Consider the following 24,072-nt stretch of genomic DNA (forward strand, 5'->3'; position numbering starts at 1 on the left):
CTATTAGTCAAAGCGCAATGTTATATAGCCTATAGCCTTCCTCAATAAATGGACTATTCAACACAAAATGAATTTTTCAGTTCGAACCCGTCGTCCCTGTAGACCAAGAGCTGAGCCCCCAAAACACGGTTTATCTGTTTTATGGCGGGTGGCCGATTAAAATAATAAAAAAATGTAATTAAAAATTTTGACTCTAATCCCCCCCCCGCCCACTATTTTTGGGTCACACGCTGCGTGGGTGGATGAAAGGTCAAAATAAAAGAAAAATATTAACATAAGTGAAATGGCTGAAAATTATATAATAACATTAAATTAATTTAAAAAAAACACGTAGCAAATCCCCCCCTCCAGCTATGTTGGGGCGAATGTGGGAGCCCTCCCCCCCAGAAGTGAATATCGATTGTTAAAATTAAAAAAAAAAAAAGATCGTTTTCGTGGGGTTGGGGATGGGAAACTTTACAGGGTATTTGTTTCATTATTTTGATTGCCAAAAAATCTCCCCCCCCCAGTAACTATGGGTCAATTTGTCAAAAGAATTTTTTTTTGTTTCTCCTTATTTGGTTCGAGTCGAGTACTATTCGAACTTTCCCATGACCTCTTAAATTGCAAAAGAAAATTGCAATTATTTATTCGGTAAAAAAAAAAAACAGGTAGAAAATCCCCCCCCCCCCAGCTATGGGGCGAACTTGTTGCCCCCAGGAGTGAATTATCGATTGATTAAATAAAAAAAAGATTACTTTCGTAGAGAGGGGGGATTTTCTCAGAGTTTACATTTGATTGTAGCAAAAAAAAAAAAAAATCCCCTCCCCCAAAATTTTTTTTTAAATTTAAATTAGAAATTTTGAAATATTTTTCAAAATGAAAAGAAGCAATTCATCGTCCGTACATCAGTGTTCAACTGTAGCCCACACAGTGAAGTCGTTATAGCTGTTGGTTTTTCTTTTCGGAGCACGCTGTACCGCATCCTTAACTGAAAACGTAAAAAAATCCTTTTTTCAAAAATAAATTTTGATGTTTTTATATTGTGAGTGTTTTAAAGGGTAATTTTAAGTGTAGCCAGCCATTAGATAAAAGATTGAATGTCTTGACAGAAACTTTATTTGAAGGAATAAAAGTTTCAAAGATTCGAAAACACTGAAAACTGAGATTCCGTGATTTAGATTTTTCCGAGTTCTTAACAGAAGCAGATCATCGAGATTGTAGGAACATTTTTATCAAACTAGATAGACACTATCACAACCAATATGATGAAGGTAAATAAATCTATATGAATTACCAAATTATTATTTTAAAAATTCTTTTAACGCATCGGATTAACGCATTAAAATTTACAAGTAAAAAAAATCGTTATTGCAATTTTAACATTAAATCACTTTTGTTTGTGAAATAAACTCATAATTACTGGGGTAGGGGGAGATTTTTTTTTTTGCAATTAAAACAATTAAATGTATACTCTGAAATTCCCTCACGACAGTTATTTGTTTTTTATTTAATCGATCGATAATTCAATCCTGGGGGGGGGGCACCACATTGTAAAACCGCGCACCGCGTAGCAATCCCCCCCCCCACAAATAGATGGGAGGAATTTGCTACGAGTTTTTTTTAACGAATAAACATCCAAGCTTTGTTTTTTGCAATTTAAGCGGTCAGGCTAAAGTTCAAATAGTACTCGACTCGGACCAAATAAAGAGGAACAAAAAAAAAAAAAAAAAGTGACAAATTGATCCATAGTTACTGGAGGGGGAGGGGGAGAGATTTTTTTTTCTTTTTGAAATTAAAACAATTAAATGTATGCTCTGTAAAATTCCCTCCACGAAAGTGATCATTTATTTTTAATTTAATCAATCGATAATCCACCCCTGGGGGGGGCACCACGTTGTAAAACCGCGCACCGCGTAGCAACCCCCTCCATAGGTGTGTGTGGGGGGGGGGGAATTGCTACGAGTTTTTTTTAACGAATAAACGTTCAAACTGGGGTTTTTTTGCAACTTAAACAGTCATGCGTAAGTTCGAATAATACTCGACTTGGACTAAATAAAGAGGAACAAAAAAATTTTTTTTGACAAATTGACCCATAGTTACTGGGGGGGAATTTTTTTTGGCAATCAAAATAATGAAACTAATACCCTGTAAAATTCCCCCCCACGAAAGTGATCATTTTTTTTTTAGTTTAATAATCGATACTTTACCCCTGGGGGGCACCACGTTTGCCCCAACATAGCTGGGGGAGAAATTTGCTACGTGTTTTTTCTTATTAATTTAATGTTATTATATAATTTTTAGCCATTTAACTCATCACTTTAATATTTTTCTTTTTTTTTGACCTTTCATCCACCCACGCAGCCGTGTGACCCAAAATTAGTGGGAGGCATTAGAGCCAAAGTTTTTTCATTGCATTTTTTACTATTTTAACCGGTCACAAGCCATAAAAGAGATAAATCGTGTTTTGGGGGCTCAGCTCTTGGTCTATAATCATTGATACATGTAATGGAACAGTTTGTAGCACATTATACATAAATAAATACTACGAATAAAACACAAAAGAGGTTTATTTGGCATTGCATAAAATATAAGAACATCACTTGAAGTTACAACTATTCAGAATTCATAGTTTTATATTGCACAACGCACGCTCACACACCATGCAAACATAGTAGAAAGACATCTTCTTATCTTCCGGATCTACGACTATCACTGATTGAGAATGTGGAGGCAGCGTTGCTCCGCATCCAATGGAAACTTCATATCCTCCGTGCAGATCGCGATGACAAAACATGCGCACTAACGGGAGGAATGAATGCATGCAACAAACTCTATTCACATGACGTCACTTGCGGGTATCAACCGTCGTTGGGGGTACTGTAGCAGACGAAAAAAGCAGACTTTCTACCGTTCATTAACACAAGCGTTTTTCCGACTTAAAAAGAGTTCTTTCTAAAAAAAATATCTTTTGAATATTTCAAATTTAGAAATGTAGTAAAGGGATGATGAACGATTCAAATGGTACTTTTTTTTTTAAATATTACATTTTCCTGTTTTAAGGTCTCTTGGCTCCTTATCAGAAAATTGGTGAAAACTCACATTCTGTTTTTATTTATAACTATTTTTAGCATTTTCCACGCAATCGCATGTCTGTATAAGCGCTACGTACGTCTATCATATACATTGTAAGTTCACGGATTATTAGATAAAACGAGTTTCTTTAGCGCTACAATACCAAGTACTCAATTAGAATACGTGAAGACGAAAAGTTACATGGACCATTGCCACACAGTTTGTAAGGTCCATTTTCAAGGTTCGAATTCGATAGCTCTGATGAGGTTTCGCAAGTCACTGTCACTCAGACAGAACATCAAGATATCGGTGACTGGCGATGGTAGGGGAGCCCACAGGAGTGAAAAGCAATCCAGACTGCGATCAGTGAGGGCTCTCCTCTGCTTTGCCCTCCTCAGTTTCATTGTGATGAGATCGCAGTAGATCGGAAAATCCAGCCTCACACAACCACTTTGTAAGACACGGCGAATAGTTTCGCTAGTGAGATACGGGGTGACCCAGCACGCATGTCGCCTAGCAACCTCACAGAAAGACACCCTTGATTGAAGCACCCGGGTATCCTCCATCCTCTGGATCTCCTTATGGCACTCGGAGAGTAGACGGATACAGCGCCGCGTCTGTTCCTGGGGAAGCTTCATCTCATCCCAGTCCATGGCAATGTCTCTCCAGGCACACCACGCGAGGATCACTTTCACAACCCTCTCATGTCCTTCGTTAAGTGCCTCTTGCAGAGGATACTGTGAATCGATATCCATGACGTGAGGGCGCACGCCGCTGAACAGCATCCTCCTTGCCGCGTCAACACATCCTCTCGTAGCAGCATGATGCAGAGGAGTCCTCTCGTCCTCATCTTGAATGTCTATCCCGCTGTCAGCATCCAGCAGGAGCTCCACTGCAGCATCGTTCCGAAAGTACAGTGCGAGGTGGAGGGGCGTCTGTCTCCATTCATCTTGGAAACGCGGATTTGCTCCAGCAGCAAGCAGTTTCCTGATCATTCCCATGTGTCCGAACCTTGCAGCATAGTGCAGAGGGGTGCGCCCCTCATCGTCCTCCACGTCGATTCTGTCGTCTGTCTCCATCAGGATCTCTGCTATTGCCGTCCTATTGAAGTAGGTAGCGGTGTGGAGGGGCTTCTCTCCCTGTCGATCTGGGACACGGGCATCGAAGCCACTGGCCAGCAACTCCCTCACTCTCTCCTCATCTCCTTCTTCTATAGCCCGGTGCAAGGCAGTCCGTTCATCTGGAGACTCCGACTCACTCCTGGAAAAGACAAGGATTTGTAAGGCCTTTGATAAATGCAAGTCAAGTTTCACCATATTGGGACATTTGGAGATCTATAAATCTCTACCTACATGATTTAGAATATGCAAGCGTGTGTGCTACAATGCTCAATAGCTCTGACGTTTGTGGCATTGAGAAGAAAAGGGGTGAAAGTGGACCTTTTAAAGTTTTGAGCAAAATGCATTTTAAGTTCAGATGCTTTCACTAGAAATATTTTCTAAAGCATACTGTATAGCAACACCTAGTAGAGCTTCTAGTTGTTTCTTTCCTCAAAACAGAGGAGAGGTTCTCTTTGAACTGGTTACCTCTAAATTTTTAATTTTGGCACTTGACACTGCTTTACTTGTGAACTAACTTTTTCTCTAATGATCGTTAACAAGTCAAAATTCAAGAGCATACTAACAGACAAACATTTGCGACTAATGTTAAGAACAAGCAACGATGAACAAAATATATTAAAATTAGTAGATAAAATTTAGTCTCAGTCATCAACCTTCAGTTTAATATTCATACAGTAGAGTCAATTTTCGATAACTCAAAGTCTAAGTTCCCCTCCCAACCTTCTCAAAAATTATTTTCATTTTCTTTCTCAAAAATATTACACAATAGATAGAGGTGTGTAGTTAGGATAATATTAGTTATTAAAAAGTATTTTACAGTGGATAAATTTTATTAAGATACTAGGTAAAATAAATTGCTTGTGAAATGACTGCATACATTTTTAAAAAATTCTTTATCGCATCTTTAAAAAGTCATTAAATTTGTAAACACGACTCAACTTATTTGCCTTTTCAGAACGTTTCAGGTACTGCAGTAAAATACTTGCAAAATCTGATATTTGCCGATTAACTGGAGGTGGTAAAAGTTCTTTATCAGAATCTACCTATGCAGACTCTCCAGGAACACAATAGCTTCGTAGAAAAAGGACTCACATGTATAGTAACACTTTCCTCAATTTTCAAAAAATATTTCATTTTTGCCATGTTTACATCAAGAAAGATTTCAAAAGAATACTATTTGTCGGCCACTTTAGCATTGTTATCATTGATGCTTATAAAGCAGTTTTTAACTGCTGTTACTGATATAAAGCTTAATTGGGCCTATTGTCGTTGGCCCAATTTCTTTTCTCTTACTTCAGTTCGCAATGTCTTTTTGTCTTAAAAGCCCGATTGAGTCACCCAGGAAATAAAGGCTTTTTATTTTCAATTTTTATCAAAACTTTAGATCTCTCAAAGATTAGCTAGCTGCTATTAAATGAAATTTTAGATCTTTAGAACTCACAGCAAAAGGTAGCCCAATCGGTCACTTTTCACGCAATCTTGCAACACCATGCGCATTAAGGAATACTATTGTAAAGAAATTATCCTCTTCGTACAAGCTGATAAGTGATAAGCGAAGCAATGTGTAAAAGGAAAAACAAACTTTTTCTTCTTTTTTTCGCTGAATTTTTTTCATAAAATGAAAACGAAACTCTCGTGAAAACTTCCGACGCAGAAGAAGTACATTCGAGATATAGAGACAACTTTGTATTGAAAACACAAAATTATTTTGGGACCGAATGAAAACTTCGAGATAAAGAAATTATACGAGTTATAAGACTTTAAGTTCTCCAGAGTTAACTGGTGAACTCTTGATAACTCAAAGTCCCATTCGAGTAATTGGTAGTTCGAGCTATCAAAACTCTTTTCCCAGCCATCCTAAGAATGGGGTCGTTTCCAAAATTTTAAAAGTATCTTTTTTTGAAAGAACATGCTTAAAAACATAGGATCTAACCATTTTTTAAATAATTTGTTTAAGTTTAATATTTTTAAAAAATTACTTAAATCGGTGATCTTTCAATGTTTACATTTCTTGCCGATGACATCACAAATGATGAAATGCTATTGAGTGTTGCCATTCACAGATCAAAATATTTAATTCGCATCTTTACTCACTTGTATTGGCAACGATATGGTTGATAGCATAGACTAATAATAAGAGTAGACCGAGCTATGGCAACCCTTTTGCTGCTCATAAACCAAACCATGTGACTGGTGGATATCCTAGCAACAGCGGGCGTTGATCGAAGCAGACGATCAACGCGAGCGAGAAATAAAATAAATAGAATTGATGGAATACGGACGAATGAGCTTTTATGAAATCCTATTTGTAAATTTGTTATTCTAAGTTGTAAATATTTTGTTAATATAGTGAGTTTTTCGTTTAGATGGTACTGTGCATTTTCTTTAGTCAATTTTTCAATAACTCTCTAAGCAATTAAAGATGCAAACGCCCAAAAAGAATCGGCAAACGGTAAGATTCTTACATACAATTTCAATTTAAAATACCGATTAGTACATTTTTGCGTTAACGCCAAACGTTTACGCCATTCCGTTCACGCGAACGCAAGATTTCCAAATGAAATAAAAGTTACTGAGAACTGTGATCAGAAACTAATTACGAATGTCAAAATAATACATAACTAAAAGAAAAACAGTTCAATCTCTGCACCTGGAAAAAAAAATTATAATGAAAACACATTACGTCTTAAAATACATGTCGAGTGCCAAACTATAGATAATGTTGCCATCTAGCAACCATGCTGCCAAAGTTTTCGCCAAGCCTTTCCACTAGTCACGTGATGTATCCATGAACCAATTTTTTTCATCAGCAAGTCTGAGAAAGCTCGGTCTACTCTTATTATTAGTCTATGGTTGATAGCAAGCGTAGAGCGCAATTTTAATTCGCTTCTTGATTAACTGGAAAAACGATAGAAAAATGCGCCAAAGAGCATCATTTGTGACGTCATCAAGACCACGCCTTGTTTGAAAAATCGGACCTTTTAAAAAATTAATTAAAAAATAACTGTTGGGATTATGAAAGTATTTTCTGGGTCTATGTTGTTATTATTATTATTTTTTTTTTGCTTATTCTATCAACTTCAGTGAAAAAAAGTACCACTTTTGACTGAAGGAAACAACCCCAATATTTTTATTTTCTTTTTCAGGAATAGTGCATAATAGGTAGACACTTATAGCTTGGATAGAATTAATTATTTGTACTACTTACAAATATCCTTACATAGAAGAAATTTTTATAAGATACTTTTTCGAAGTATCTGATAAAAATTTCTTCTCTTTAAGTTTGACTGCTTATATTTTTATCGCATCTTAAAAAGACATTAAATTTGTATGTCGTAGCCCCAATTTCTTTCCTCTTGATTTCAATTGTTATTGCTTTCAAACGTTTTTGCATTAAAAGCAGATTATTTCAGTCATCCAGAAAAATAAAGGCTACTTTTAAAAATGTTTGCTATAATTTTAAGTTTCTTAAAGATTAGCCAGCAATAAAATTTTAGGTCATTAGCCACGGCAAAAAGTAGCCTGATCGGCTACTTCTCACGTAATCTTGCATTGCTGTGTGCCTTAAGGAGCACTATTGTAAATAAGTTATTCCCTTGTCACAAGCTGATGAGCAAAGCAATGTGAAAAATGAAAAATAAACACTTTCTTATTTCGGCAGCATTTTTATGCATAAAATGGAAACGATATTCGCAGAAAAACTTCGACTCAGGATAAAGAGACAACTTCGTATAGAAAACATTAAATTATTTTCGAACCAAATGAAAACTACGAGAGAAAGAAAGATTCGAGTAATAAGGCTTCGAGTTATAGAGAGCCGACTGTCTTAAAAATGCTTTTATTTCAACTAAAATGAGTAATTTCATACTTCTTGTTCCCTCCTTCCCCTCCCCTTGTCACTGACTGTCACATTTTCAGGCCCCCCTCTAAACAAACATCATTTATTGCCAACCCCATATGGATTAAATACCCGACAAAAATTTCGAAGTAGGAAAACAGGCAATCCCGTTACAACGAATATCAATACAACGAACTATCCGTTTAAACGAAAGAGAATTCAGTCCCGATTTAATTTCCATTCTAGTGCTTGAATTCCATTACAATGAAATTCTCGTTGCAACGAATAAAATTTGCGGCTCTTTGAATGTCATTGCAACGGGATGATAAAAGTGCAATACCGTTACAACGAATATCAATACAACGAACTATCCGTTTAAACGAAAGAGAATTCAGTCCCGATTTAATTTCCATTCTAGTGCTTGAATTCCATTACAATGAAATTCTCGTTGCAACGAATAAAATTTGCGGCTCTTTGAATGTCATTGCAACGGGATGATAAAAGTGCAATCCCGTTACAACGAATATCAATACAACGAACTATCCGTTTAAACGAAAGAGAATTCAGTCCCGATTTAATTTCCATTCTAGTGCTTGAATTCCATTACAATGAAATTCCTGTTGCGACGAATAAAATTTGCGGCTCCTTGAATGTCATTGCAACGGGATTACACTGTATTATGATTTAAAATAAGGTATTTTATGCTTCTTTCAGCTTAGATAGAACACAATATAAAAGCTATGTTCGAAAATATATTTTGGGAAAATCGAGAAGCGGATTTTTTTTTTTTTTTTTTTTTCATAAAGAAGTGAGGAAGCACGGAAAAGTTGGAAAAATTAGGATTTTCAGTTCAACTCCTGAATACAGCACTGTTAAAAAATTCAGGAAGATTTTCTGGTAATTGTTACAGTAAAATGGCGGACTTAACGCATTGCTGATTTTTACAGTAATTATACCGGGAAAAATAAGCGATCCCAGCTCCAATTGGTTGCTGTGGTCTACAGAGGAAACCGTAAAATTTTACAGTAACATTTGATTTTTACGGTAATAGTTACTTACTACGGTAATAGTTAGTGTACTTGGCAACATGGATGCCAGTAACAATTAACGGAAATTTTCTGGAAATTTTTTAACAAGGGTGTTTTGAAAACAACAAACCATTTCCATGAAATCATCAAAGAATTGATTGTTTTCCAGATGTTTGATAAAATAATCTTCTTAGAAAGAATAGTCGTCATTTCCTGGAAACTGGATGGTAAAACACAATATCAGGCCACTTGTTCATTGTTCAGGTCGTTCAGGTGAACCGGTAAAATGGTGGATGGAAAACATCATGTACGACCATCCTGGACTGTCGGTTCCTCTGAATTTGCTCACAATTACCCTGATCTGATATTGGGCCTTGTTGGTCGCTGTTTTTCGTATTTTTGCTGGAGCTCTGATGAACACTTTTCCATACGTTTTATCGTTCAACCTCCAGAAAAAGATGGCTATTCTTTCTTCTAAGAAGACCATTTCTTCAAATACATGTAAAAGAATTCAATAGTATTTTCATGAAAATTATTTTTGGAACACCTTTGTTCGAAGTGTATTTTCATTAATTGGTGCGCATGAGTAATGTGGAACTTCATAAAAAACAAGATTAAATTTGCGCACATACTACAGATGGAGCTAAAGACAGCATTCCTCGTACATCAGCCAGAAGTTCTCAGAGGTAAATCAGGTTCCCACTTACGCCCCAACCTAAAAATGAACCAACTTAGAGCAGCGGCGCTCCTCTAAAAAACATTTAAATCTTGTTTTCTAATATGTATTTACTGTCCTACATATTTCTTACTTTTTCTACATATTTTTTAGAACTACTGTCTAGCTTTAGTAATTAACATTATTTTGGGCGCGGGCGACACTTCATTCGTACAGCAATTTATCATACATCAGCAATTCATCATTAGCTGAATATGCTTTCAGCCAATGATAAATTGCTGATTACTTGTTGCCTTGACTAGATACAATGTAATACTAAATCTTCTAGAAATGAAAATTAACGACAAAGCACTTTCGCAAAACTACATAGCAATGCAGTCATCTTACAGCAACCAGTCAAAGACACATACAAGGACAACATGTGATTAGTGTTGAGGTTAAGAAGCACTGCTCCTTTTTTCTTTGGTTGACATGACGCGCTCAATTTATAGAGTGAGTCAAGTGAAGATCACTGTTACAGGCTGTTCTCACTGCGAACTACCGATATGGACCGTAATATCTATACATATAAAAATCAATGTCCTGAGATAACATATATACATACTAGAGGACCCGACAGACGTTGTTCTGTTCAAACTTTGTAAATTGAAAAGTTGAAAAATTTAAATAACTATCAAGTGTTTCAACCGTTTTGACGAAAAAATAAGTAAATAGAAAATGTTTTTAGCTGCTTGGTGTCAAAATGCGTATATTTATTACAACTTGACTTATTAGTGCCCACTGAGCAGTTGTTTTATCAACTATTTTTTCTAGCGTACTTAAAAGATTTTTATAGATTGTATGGTTTGTTCCTTCAGCCATACTCAAAGGATAAAAATCATCCTCAGATATTAAGTATAAAAAAACTAACTACCCATCTAGAAAAAAAACGGGAAATCCCGCTGCAACGTCCCTCATATGAAAAAGAATAAAACAATCGAATGGATTTTGTTTTAAAAAATAATAAATGTAAAATCAGTTCCCTGAATAAGCGAAAAATCACCCCCCCCCCTCCCGATGTAAACTAAACACGTTCTTCAACTAAAATGACTAAACACTCTTTAAAAACAAAAAACGGTTGTTTGCAATTTAAAATATTTCACCAAATGAACAAAAAATACAATAAATTACATTAATATAGTAAACAAATAATCACGCAACTGTAATGTTATGGCCAATGTCGCCAAGCCACCACGTTCCTGTAATCCAGGGGATCAGTAAGCGAAGAGAACTCCGACCGATTAGCGGCCCATCTTTTGAACGAAAACTTCATATATTTGCCTTATTTGTTCTTTCCACCAAAGATAAAAATCTTCCACTGAACTGATCTTCTGTGTACAGAACTACCCTATTGTAATTTATCTGGACGAAAATAAAATTTGTTTCGTCTTCAAATTCTACCATCTTTTCCTTTAATAATGTACTGATTAGTTTGATAATCCTTCAAGTACTCTTGCCATTGGTGCCAAAACTCAGATGGTTTTGAACCGAGAAGCAAATGTTGTTATGTACACGGTACTATCCGTTCATTTGGTTAGGAAAACCAAAAGCACCGATCCGGTAACATGGTTTAACTACGACGAAAAATACGCCTTTTGCGGGAACCTATTTTATCTTACCTATTATAAATATAGGAAGCCTATCTTATATCAGGTAATCTTATGTATTATATAGGTAATATTATATAGGTATATATTATAGGTAATATTATATAGGTATATATTAGGTAATACCTATAATCTTATATATAAGATTATAGGTATTACCTAATAATCTTACCTATATATTGCGTACCGATTTTATCCAGTACTTTACTTTAAAATATATCACTGCACCTAAAATCGTTGCTTTCAAAAAAATGAAGGCTTCACTCTCTTTCTCTCTATAACGTTTTATTTGTTCTCAGTTGACATTATCACAGTAGGAAATTTCATTACAAAAAGCAGAACTGACTTTCTTATTGTCCTTTGGCAACCGTTTGTTGCCAACTTCAGCCATACTCAAAGGATAAAAAGCGTCCTCAAATATCAAGTGAAAAAATTAACTACTCATCTGGAACAAACGGGAAATCCCGCTGCAACATCTCCATATGAAAAAGAGTAAAACAATCGAAAGGATATCGTTTAAAAAAATGATAAAGGTTAAAACAGTTCTCTGAATAAGCGAAAATGTAAAATAAACACATTCTTCAGCTAAAATGACTAAAAAATTTTTAAAAATGAAAAACAATTCTTTGTAGTTTGAAATAATTCGCCAAATAAGTAAAAAATACAATAAATTACATTAAGAGTAACTTTAAAATGTAAACAAATGTAAACAACTCTATTGTTTATAGCCAAAGTCGCCAAGTCACCACGTTACTGTAATCCAGCCGATCAGTGAGCGAAGTCAACTCCGATCGATTAGCGGTCCGATCATTTGAGCGAAACCCTTTTGAAACTTCATATATGGCATGATTTGTTCTTTCCTCTGAAGGTAAAGATCTTCCACTGTACTGTTCTTTTGTATGCAGAATAACCCTGTGGTAATTTATCTGGACGAAAATAAAATTTGTTTCCTATTTAAATTCCACCATTTTCTACTTTAATGATGTACTGATTAGTTAGATAATCCTTAAAGTATTCTTGACATTGGTGCCAAAACTCAGATTTATTTCAGCGGAGGGTATAACTTTGATATACACCCCCAAAAATTACACGCCAAATCTGGCATTTCCTACGGACTTTTTAGGGTTGCTGTTTCTTATTTTGGTGTTGCCAATTTAGGTTTTTTCAGCTTTTTGGTTTTTGCTGTTGCCAAATTAAGTATTTTCTTGTATTTTGTACCATTTTTTGAGTTTTTTTTAAAGTTTTGTGGCAACAATTTTTGTGGCAACAAAGTTTTGTGTCAACAAAAACAAAAAAAGTCGCGAAATTTCCGATTTGGGAGGGTATATCAAAGTAGTTCCCAGCGGAGAAACAAAGGTTGCTAGGGAACGGAACTTTCTGATCATTTGGGTTAGGAAAATCTAAAGCACCGATCCGGTCACACGGTTCAACTACGACGACAGAACACACATTTTGAGTGATCCTTCCAGTACTTTACTTCTTTACTTTAAAATATATCACGGGGCCAAAAATCGTTGCTTTCAAGAAATGAAGGCTTCACTCTCTCTCTCTAAGTTTTATCTATTCTCAATTGGCATATCACAGTTGGAAATTTCATTACAAAAAGCAGAGCTGGCTTTCTTATTGTCCTTTGGCAACGGGCTAAATATTTATTTCAGTTCTCGCTCAACAATAGGTTAGAATAAATATTAATCATTTGGGAGATATAACCATCCCATGTTTCAATTAATTAATTAATTAACAGATACGTTTCCGATTCGACCCATCGCCCTTCGAAACCATGCTTGCCACAACTTAATTACACACAAAAAATTCGATCAAAATCGGTCCAGCCGTTTAAAAGCCTTATGGTGACAAACGTCCGCACAGAAGATTTTTATATATTAAGATATATATACATATCGCCATCAAACTGTTAGACTAAGGAAATTTATCTCACCAACGAGTGACCACAGCATGGTGAGGTTCGACTCGAAAATTGAAGGCAAGGCTTGGACGTTAGCTTACCGCCCCTAAGCCAGGGCTAAGGCATAACCACATGCAATACACCAGACAGCCCGGTCATCACAACCAAAGATTGCAGTTTCGTTTTTGTTAGAACTCATTAGTCTGGAATCGAATAGACAGGAATAGTGAGGAATATTATACATGCTTGGTAGAAGATCAGTGGTGCAATTCTTTGTTAAAAAATGAGAAAAACTATTATTATCTTTTTAAATGTCATTTAAAATATAATTTTGGTTAAAGAATATGGTTTTTTGTTTTAATGAACGGTAAATCTGCTTATTTAAGGGACAGTTAAGCTTATTTCCGATATTACACGGATTATCTGGATTTTCTTTAATCCGGATTGGTTTTGGTCCCAGCTAGTCCGCATAAAGGAGGTTGTACTGTACCTTGCAGTTATATATCGATGCTTATTCACGTCCTCCTGGTAGACGATATGATTGATTCGATACGATTGCAATTATCTTTACTCATTTTGCAATTTTTAAGCATGATTGCACCGCGGACATCACTTTGAGAAACTCTGAGCGAGACGACTCATCAACAAAAATCTTACTCAGGAGGTTCTTCTTCAGAATCTTCCGAATGATGATCGGACGCAGCTGCTGCTGGCAACTCACAAGACGCTCCACTGCTACTTCCCTGGAACACAAGGTTCTTGGTTTAAACAAGATAATTGCAACTCACCAAGAATATAAACATTAGCTAGAAAGACAGCCAGAAAAGTTGGAACTAAGGTTGGAATTAACCGAAAAGTTGTTCTAAATGAAAAGGGAGGTTCCTTTTCCTGTCGTCATTTTTACGTTTTTTCAAATGGTGAATTACTGAACTGAAATGTTATTATTTTTATGTATATTCATGTGAAACACTCTTCTGATATTCTCCAAATGCGTCTTTTTTTTCCTTCACCAAAACAGATTTTTGTACACATTTTTAAAAAATAAAACTTTGTATAAAAATATTTTTGTGCAAAAAGTAGTAGCGTTTTAAGAAATAATACTGAAACCTAATACCTATTAAATAATACCGAAATACCACACTGCATCATATCTTTACTACGTACTTAACAATATAAAGTTTCAAATAAATATTTTCAAATTGAAAAAATAATATGCACAGGGTGTCTCAGTCAAATGTTTCAGAACTCCTAAGAGCAGTAAGGTGCATCCTGACGACTCAAAATCATATAGGTATGCGTGGTCGGAATTTCATCTCGACCCGAGAAATTTGAGATATGATAGGAGTATTCCAGACTGATCGGAGTTACATGCGCCGAAGAAGTGAGGTGCGCATTGCGGTCGGTTGAAAAAAAAAGTCGTAAACTTACTTGGATCCATGTACCTTTTGCTTTTTACACGTGTTTTTCACTCACTGTCTCTTTTTTGTACATCACCGCTTCAGAAAAGCTTTTCCGATCCGCGTTGCTATATCAATTCGAGTCATCAGGATGCACCCTCTTAGGAGTTCTGAAACGTTTAACTGAGACACTCTATATAGAGAAAGTTTCACTGAATTTTGGGGTGAAATGAACGTTTTCCAATGAAGAAAAGGAAATGTAAAGTTTCAAAAATGGACAGAAATGAAATATGTGTGTAAAAAGGTTTCGCTTTTGCGATCGTGATTTCTGAAAAGTGTTCATTTTCACGACTTCCCCTGATTTAAACAATAATACAGCCATTTTTTGCACCGTAGTGTTTTACTTAGGTGATTTACTCCTACCTCAGTGCAACCTGGCCAGCAGTACGTGCAGTAAATAACAGGAAAGGTATGCAGTTGTAACTCTACAGCACTTTCGTCGATTCTACTATTCAAGTGAACCCCTGCGGTTCTGTTGGGCCTATTGTTCTAAAATTTCTAAATAGGGCGCTGATCTCGTTAATCATTACTCATAAATTCATATTTTTGAATATTTGATCAAGAAATGGCGTTTTGGTCGGAACGATGCCGAAAATTACAAAGTGTTAACTTTGCATTGGCAGTAATTCGCAAAAAGCATTAAAAACTAAATGAAATCAAACGATTGTCAGAAATCCACACGTTTTTAATCGATACCTCAATCTGCATCTTGAATATGCAAGTAAGAAATAAAACATGAAATCTTACAATTGATTTTAGTTTGAACATGTCATGAATTATTTGAAGTCGAATGGAAGTAAAATGAAATTAATCTTCGGCAAGAGCCGTTTCAATGAGTGATGAATAAGAAGTTTCATTCATTTTTTTTTCTTTTTCAGTGTTTTTATTATTCATTTTTCTCTAAAAACGTTTACAAATGCTACAAAGCGTATACATTGGGACAAAAGCTCAAAACCTTAAGTTTTTTTCTTTTAATTTTGACACATCATGATCAAGGAAAAACAGTTCCACAAACACTTCTATATGATATTTCAAAAGCGATACTGTAATTTTTGAAATTTGTTATCAAAAGTAATTATTATTTTGACCCCTTAAACTTAGAGTGGTCCAGAAATGATGTCAGTTTTGATTGAATGCTTGTCACACACAGTTTCTTTGAAGTCGTCAGAGTAATAAGCATCGGCGGAACACCATTGATGTCGTAACACAGCTGAATTCTGCGCTGTTTTCTCGCAAATGTTTTTTCTTTTTTCTTTCCAATGGGGCTGTATGAGAGACAGACCTCAAGAGGCGTCTGGGCCATAACCAGACCTAGGGCGCTCCCTAACAATGCATCAGTCTTTCGTGTTGTCACCATTAAGGCGGTGGTGCATGACATAGTAGTGTTTTAGACGCCCAGTTTACACCAGATGGAGGCACCTGGGCTCTCATTTGATGCGAAATTGCACCAGGAATCTAATTTAGCCGAGGGATATTCTAAGCCAAACGAATACCCAAGGAATCTTTTACATGCCGCATAATCATACGACATGGAGGCTGAAGATTTTCTGCATCTCGAAAATCCCCCGACTGGCCACCCCAGGTCAGAGCCTGGGTCCACAGGCGTAGAAGGCTAGCGCCTAACCATCACGCCACCAGCCGGCCTTCTCGCAAGTGTTTTGAGGAGTTTCTGGAATCCGGAGATGTTTTTCCGTAAAACAATTACCAGAATTACATGAAGCAGAATTCAGCTGTGTTATGACATGGATGTTTAGAGAATGTGCAGAGGAATTAGTGGATGTTATTTTGAATATTTTCAATGCTTCTTATAACTCGGGGACGGTGCCAGAGGACTGGAAGCTGGCTAACATAACGCCACTCTTCAAGAAGGGGTCTAAAGGTATTGCTGGGAATTATAGACCTGTAAGTTTGACTTCGGTGATTTGTAAGATTTTCGAAACTTTGATCAAAATTAAGATCATGAAATTCTTAGAGACTAACGGTCTGTTGACTAGTTTGCAGTATGTTTTCAGGAAAGGTAAATCCTGTACTACTAATTTATTGCATTTCTACGACAAGGTTACCTCAGCTTTAGATAATTTGACAAGGTACCGCATGTTGCTCTTCTCAGCAAGTTAGCTGACATTGGAATAGGAGGAAAAACTTTACTTTGGGTTAGAAATTGGCTTACTGGTAGGAAGCAAAGAGTAGTTGTGAGAGGAAATCATTCTAATTGGAGTGATGTTTTAAGTGGGGTTCCTCAGGGATCAGTTTTAGGGCCTCTTTTGTTTATTATATTTATGAATGACATCAATGAAAATATTTCTGGAAGCATGAATTGTTTTGCTGACGATGTAAAAGTTATGGGGATTGTCGAAAATGAAGAACAAGTAAAACAGCTGCAAGAGGATTTAGATCATATTACTAAGTGGGCAGATAAATGGGGTATGGCAGTTAATGTAGGGAAATGTCAAGTGCTACACTTAGGTCATGGAAATAAGCGTATGAGATATCGTTTACAGGGTTCAGTCATAAATCAGGCAGAAAATGTTATGGATCTGGGTGTCTTTATAAATCAGGACTTCAAGTTTAGTCAACAGTGCAGTATTGCTAGTAACAAAGCCAACAAAATGCTTGGGTTCATCAATAGATCTATTTCAAACAAATCTAAGAAAGTTCTTCTGCCTTTATATAGGAGTTTAGTAAGACCTCATTTGGAGTATGCTGTGCAGTTCTGGTCGCCTTATCTGAAGAAAGATATTTTTGTATTGGAAAGGGTTCAAAGAAGGGTAACTAAATTAGTAAGGGGACTCTCAGATTTAGATTATGATACCAGACTTAATAGGCTTAACATGTATAGCCTAGAGCAAAGGAGAGTCAGAGGGGACATGATTCAGTTATTTAAATTTATCAAAATGAAAGATGTAAATGGATTAAATTTTTGCGGGGAAAGCAGGACAAGGGGTCATTGTTTTAAGCTATTTAAATCTCAGGCTAACTTGGAAATCAGGAAAAACTACTACTTTAGCAGGGTCGTGGGCACTTGGAATAGCTTACCGGAAGAGGCGGTAATGAGCAAGGGAGTGGATAGCTTTAAGAGGGCCATTGATCTTCATTGGGGACTAATTAATTGACTAGGACCAGCCTAGCTGGGCCCAGAGCCTGTTGCTGGTCGTCACATTTGTATTTGTATTTGTATTTATTCTACCGACGTTTATGACTCTTAAGACTTTAAAGTAAATGTATATAAATAACATTCAAACATATTTGACATTATGTTAAAAGAAGGGTACGCCTACTTTCAGACCGCTCGGAAAGTAAATGCTTTGTAAGTATTTTGGTTTTGAAAAAAAGGATTCGAGCTCACTGTAAAAAATAAATAAATAAATAAATAAATAAAAAATAAAAAAAATATGTAACTTTACTCCATAAAACCGGTGGCAGCATAGATGCCTCCACTACTCTGAAGTAAATTACTGTTGTAAATGGTGGTTATCAATTAAGTTACACCAATGCTTGTGTTGAGGTCGATGGTACACCATGGCTTGGAGAAAGTTACACCATGGGAGACGTAACTATAGGTTAACGTCTCACTAATTTCTACATTAGGTTGCACCAGAATTTTGGGTATGTTCACAGAGAAATTGCTTGAAAGGTTACACATTGGCAAAAATTAAGCTTTCACCTGACTTCCTTGAACGGATGCTCATTTTTAATTGCAAACAGACTTATACTTCAAGCTAACTATTCGATGGTTTAAATTATTAAATTATTCAGATATGTCAAATGGTCAAGTGATAATTTCTTCCAATACGTTTTAAATTGAAAGTACAAAAAAAAAAAAAAAAAAATAGTAGGTAACAATACTTGAAATTTCATCATAACAGTATTTTTAAAAAAATCATCCTAGAAGCCCTTTCTTCACAGCTCTTCCTTTTTATTCGTTTATTCAATATGAGTCAAGTTCATGGTTTTCACAACCAATAACACCAATTATTTATTTGTTTTAATATCCAAACAAAACATTTTCGATGTACTAAGAGTGAAAATAACCTGAGTTATATCCGAACCCGCAACGCGAATCTCAGAGACAGGTCGCAAAGCAAGAGCTTTTACCGGTCGGCCACAAAGGTCTCACCCTTAACAAGCACAAATTATTATGTTTTACAAACAAAAACTCTGTTTAGAAAGTTGGTATTTTCTGGGAAAGTACAAATATATGCGTAAAAGTGTCACTGCTGCACAAATAGCGGATTGGGCAAAATAAAACAATCACTTGAACAAGATTCAAACTTACTAATTCCATCTCTTTAGTGGGTTTCTTTTTCCTTATTTCAGAAGTAGGCTCCTTTTCGAATCGTCTTTTCAACTGAAACCTAAAGAAACAGTACGTACAATATGTATTCAATGAATATGAACAAATTTCACATACTAGAATTAATCATTATTACATCTAAAAACATGACATGAAAATGAGTTGAGTCGGAATTAAATTTTCTCATTAATACTGTCAATAAATGGGGTTGAAAAAATGTCTGTATTAAAAAAAAAAAAAAAAAACTAGCATGTAGTGGGGCCTCATCATGAAACTTTCTCCTGTATCTCTCTTATGAATTCTTAAATCGAACCATGAGCGGATTTATTGAAAGGCACAACTGCCCCCCCCCCCTCGCTTTGGCGCTTTGGGAGGACTTAAAATAATAACAACACACCTTCTAAATTATAAAAGAAAAACAATCTTGATTTGTTTTATTTATTTTCTTTTTTGAATAATTCAAAAAACTACTTCTTGTAAAACTGTGGTGTTAAAAATATGTCTAAAATGACTATTTTGAAATGAAAATCAATATGGCAACTATATAAATGAAAACATAGGCTAAACAAGCTATACCTTCAGCTAAAGCACTTAAAATAATAGGTGATTATTTTTATATTAAAAGTTAAAAAAAAAAAAAAACCCACCTCTCCGTCCCTTTTTCGCACTAACAGAACGATTTACTCGTTGTGTATTGTTTTCTTTCTTTTCAGAATGTTTATTTTCAAATGAATCGGTTTCAAAAGGAAGATATTTTGGTTTGTTATATAGGCAAAAGGTTTTGAAGAATCTTTCAGTTGCATATTGTTACGAGTTCAACCACTTCAAGAAATTCTTTAAATGACGACACAGTTCTTGAGAAAACACAGGAGATTTATTTACAACTATGTACAAGAAATATCCTTAGCAACTGCTAAATTAACCATATCAATTAGGAAAATATTTAAAAACGTTAACTCAACGGCCACACACGTATTCACATCAAAATACGCAAAAACACAGCGCAAAGGCTAATACACACTTCCAGCGGAACGTTGAAAATGAGACTCTACAGTTAGAAAACAAACTCCCCCATACACAAGACGCCCGGCGTTTTATACCGAGCGAAGAAATATCTAGAAAATCGTACAAAGTTCCATAAATTTCTCATATTTTCTTTTTATTCCATTCACAAATCTTATCGTTCAGAAATGGGGGGACCGTATACTTCATTCGAATGTAAGGGCGTTGTATATTCATTACAAGAAACTATTTACAGGTTAAGTTGCTAGAATAATTTTAGATGAAGAATAATGGAAAAAACATCAAATTTAGCCAGATTACAACAAATTAATCATAAAAATAATTACTATTTACAAAATTTGTAACAATATTTTTAACCCTCCTTTTCTGTCTAGTTGTGTAGTTGAGGACTTGTAAACTTCGTATTTTTCCGCTCTCATTCGACTCGAAACTTTCAAGTCATTTTCACCCGTGTTGATTCAAGAGGCTCATAAAAATTATCATCAATTTTCAGCAGCGTCTTAAGCTAATGATGATTTTAGGAATTACAAATTGTCAAAAGAATTAATTAAGGACGTTTAGAACATCGATAACATACAGAAATCAGGGAATTTTCACGGGAAAATTTTTTAAATAGTCCGAAAATGTTGCAAAAATCACAAATTCGGGAGTCATTTAAATACAGGCTGATTTATAAAGAATGATATAAAAAGAATAGCGCAGTGTAATGGATTTGTTCAGTTGAAACAAATTTATTCTGATAGTACAACTATACAAGTTATGACCTATGCTTAAAATTTGGTGACTGAGATTCAGCTGGTGTCAGAGTTACAGTGCATCAAAGTTGGCCAAATATTGCATTACACATACACAAAAGTTAAATATTAATTCATAGATAAGCTTCACGTTCCAAACATTTAATAGCAACAAAAGTTTCTCTTCTTTAATATATTAAATTCATGCAATAGAAATATGCACAAAAACAAATGAATAAATGAAATAAATGTTTAGCTCCTTTGTCCTAAACATTTAAGTGTATACACATCATAAATCAATTGTTATTAATAACAACACATTTTTTGTGCTACAATTTATCATCTTTTACTTAAGTTTTCTTCTGCATATAAAATACCAGACACCCGGTTATCACAGTCAGAGGCTGGAGGCAGTGTTATCGCTGAGATGACATCTGCCTCCAACTCGGTTATTCGCTCTTCCGGACTGATGAGTTCTAATAAAAACGAAACTGTAGTCTCTGGATATGATAACCGGGCTGTCTGGTAGATTGCATGTGGTTCTGCCTTAGCTCTGGGTTAGGGGAGGTAACATACTGCTGATTAGTTTTCTTCTGACTTGAAATGTTTACTTGATTTTACTTGATGTTCCTAAGAAAAGTAATCAGAGAAGAGACTTTTAGTTGAAATTGGTTGAATAGCTACTTATGCTTGAAACAAAACCTTTAAAAAAGCTTTTCAACTAATGTAATAAATACATCTGCATTAATGCTTGTTGTTTAAAATGTAGCTGTTTTTTTTAAACTTGAAGCTATTGCTTTAAATCGCAGACACAGTGAGCTGTTATTGCTAATCATCTTTAGAATATTACTTTTAATATTAATTTAGCACATACATTTTCCTCCCCTTGCCCCTAGAAGAGGTAAACTCATACTGTATGCATATTTCATCAAAATGAATAAATAAAATGAAAAATTGCATTTTGACATATTGAATTCAAATTATGCTTTTCGCAAACACGAGCTGTATTAGGACCCTACTCGTTGGGTTTCTTGCTTCTATTACTGGTTCTTGTTCCCAAAATCAACTTTATTTATATCCGACCCTCTCTACTTTACACAATCAACCTCTGCGACTGCGAGCATGCCCCTCCTCCTGGGAGGTGGCGTGTGTGGGTGTAGGTGCATCTGTTTACGTGGTCACTTGTGAGTTTGCATGTAGGGCAGCATGGATACCACCGCTCAGGGGGAGCCGATGCCAATGGACAGTAGAGCTCACATGATCCTAGGTCGGGAAATCAAAAGATCCATCAACTGCGTTCAAGTGAAGCAATTGGTTGATTGTTTAAAAACAGCACACACACCATGCCTATACTTTACGGAAATACATTGATTTCGTAAAAGCAAGGGGGCAGTGTTGGGCATTAATCAACTAAATCCTCTATCGACTAAAGTAATCCGACTCCCATTTAGTTCAGACTAATATTTTAAAAATTTAATTCAATTGCAGACGAAGATTATCGTTAGTTTAAATTAACTCGTTAGTTGACTAAAAAAACTAATTTAGTTCAGATTGATTTAGTTCAGATTAAAGTAATCAGATTGAATTTAGTCAAACTAATTTAATCAGATTGATTTAGTCAACTAAAGTAATCAGATTAAATTTCGTCAGATTAAAATTTATACTAAATCTAATCAGATTGAAATAAATCTACACTGTTAAAACTACAGATTGCGTTTGGATTCTTTAAGGGGTTCCTTTCTCTTCTCCCCCCCCCCAATAAATATTAAGAAGCTCCTAATGTGTTACGGGGGGGACATTGGGGGTTGGGGGGCTGCCCCCCTTAACGATATAAGACTTTAAAAAATCAATAATTTTTAAAAACACCCCCTTTGGACTGACGCAGTTTGCGACATGACCCACACTACCCCCCCCCCCCATTTGGTACACAATACTGCTTTTGGTCTTCCTTATCTTTATCTTCTTTATCTTTACTAATAATAAAGCTGAAAGTCTCTCTGTTGGGAGGATGTCTGTAGGATGTCTGGATCTCTGACGCGCATAGCGCCTAGACCGTTCGGCCGATTTTCATGAAATTTGGCACAAAGTTAGTTTGTAGCATGGGGGTGTGCACCTCGAAGCGATTTTTCGAAAATTCGATTTTATGAATTTTCTATTAAAATTTTAAGCCCTTTACACATAATCTTTAATAATAATAAAGCTGAAATTCTCTCTGTCCGGAGGATATCTGGATGCCTGTAGGATGTCCGGATGTCTGGATCTCTGTGACGCGCATAGCGCCTAGACCGTTCAGCCGATTTTCATGAAATTTGGCGCAAAGTTAGTTTGTTGCATAGTGGTGTGCACCTCGAAGCGATTTTTCGAAAATTCGATTTTGTTCTTTTTCTTTTCAAATTTTAAGCCCATTTTTCACAGAAATTTAATAAAATGGGAAAGAATTTGTTCTGAAAATTATCTTTCTTTATCTTTCTTTTCTTTACTTCTTTATCTTTCTCCTTTTCCTTTCTTTTTAAATAACAAACCTGAAAGTCTTTCTGTATGGATGTCTGGATCTCTGTGACGCGCATAGCGCCTAGACCGTTCGCCCGATATTCATGAAATTTGGCTCAAAGTTAGTTTGTTGCATAGTGGTGTGCACCTGGAAGCGATTTTTCGAAAATTCGATTTTGTTCTTTTTCTATTCCAATTTTAAGCCCATTTTTCACAGAAATTTAATGAAATGGGAAAGAATTTGTTCTGAAAATTATCTTTCTTTATCTTTCTTTTCTTTACTTCTTTATCTTTCTCCTTTTCCTTTCTTTTTAAACAACAAACCTGAAAGTCTCTCTGTATGGATGTTTGGATCTCTGTGACGCGCATAGCGCCTAGACCGTTCAGCCGATTTTCATGAAATTTGACACACAATTAGTTTGAAGCATGGGGGTGTGCACCTCGAAGCGATTTTTCGAAAATTCGATTTTATTAATTTTCTATTAAAATTTTAAGCCCTTTTTCACATAATCTTTACTAATAATAAAGCTGAAAGTCTCTTTGTCTGGAGGATGTCTGGATGTCTGAATCTCTGTGACGCGCATAGCGCTTAGACTGTTCGGCCGATTTTCATGAAATTTGGCAAAGTTAGTTTGTATCATGGGGGTGTGCACCTCGAAGCGATTTTTCGAAAATTCGATGTGGTTCTTTTTCTATTCCGATTTTAGGAACAAAATTATCATAAGATGGACGAGATTACCATAACGTGGAACCATAACATGGGCATAAGCCAATTGGCGATAAAATTCACCATACATTATTTGTA

The 24,072-nt window shown here is 35.6% G+C and overlaps 1 protein-coding gene across 1 annotated transcript in view; it reads right to left on the reverse strand.

Moving 5' to 3' along the window:
• Positions 1 to 2,560: 2,560 nt before the first annotated feature.
• LOC129229723 (26S proteasome non-ATPase regulatory subunit 10-like) overlaps positions 2,561 to 24,072 on the reverse strand; it is a 41,400-nt gene continuing 19,888 nt past the window's right edge. The window contains exons 2-4 of the mRNA XM_054864086.1: positions 19,003 to 19,081; positions 13,927 to 14,012; positions 2,561 to 4,314 (exon numbers count right to left, since the gene is read on the reverse strand). Of these exons, the coding sequence (XP_054720061.1) occupies positions 3,291 to 4,314; positions 13,927 to 14,012; positions 19,003 to 19,011 (1,119 nt within the window). The 5' untranslated portion in view covers positions 19,012 to 19,081 and the 3' untranslated portion in view covers positions 2,561 to 3,290. The remainder of the gene's footprint in view (positions 4,315 to 13,926; positions 14,013 to 19,002; positions 19,082 to 24,072) is intronic.

The sequence above is a fragment of the Uloborus diversus genome, chromosome 9, assembly GCF_026930045.1.
Source record: "Uloborus diversus isolate 005 chromosome 9, Udiv.v.3.1, whole genome shotgun sequence".
In the NCBI taxonomy this organism is placed as follows: Eukaryota; Metazoa; Arthropoda; class Arachnida; order Araneae; family Uloboridae; genus Uloborus; species Uloborus diversus.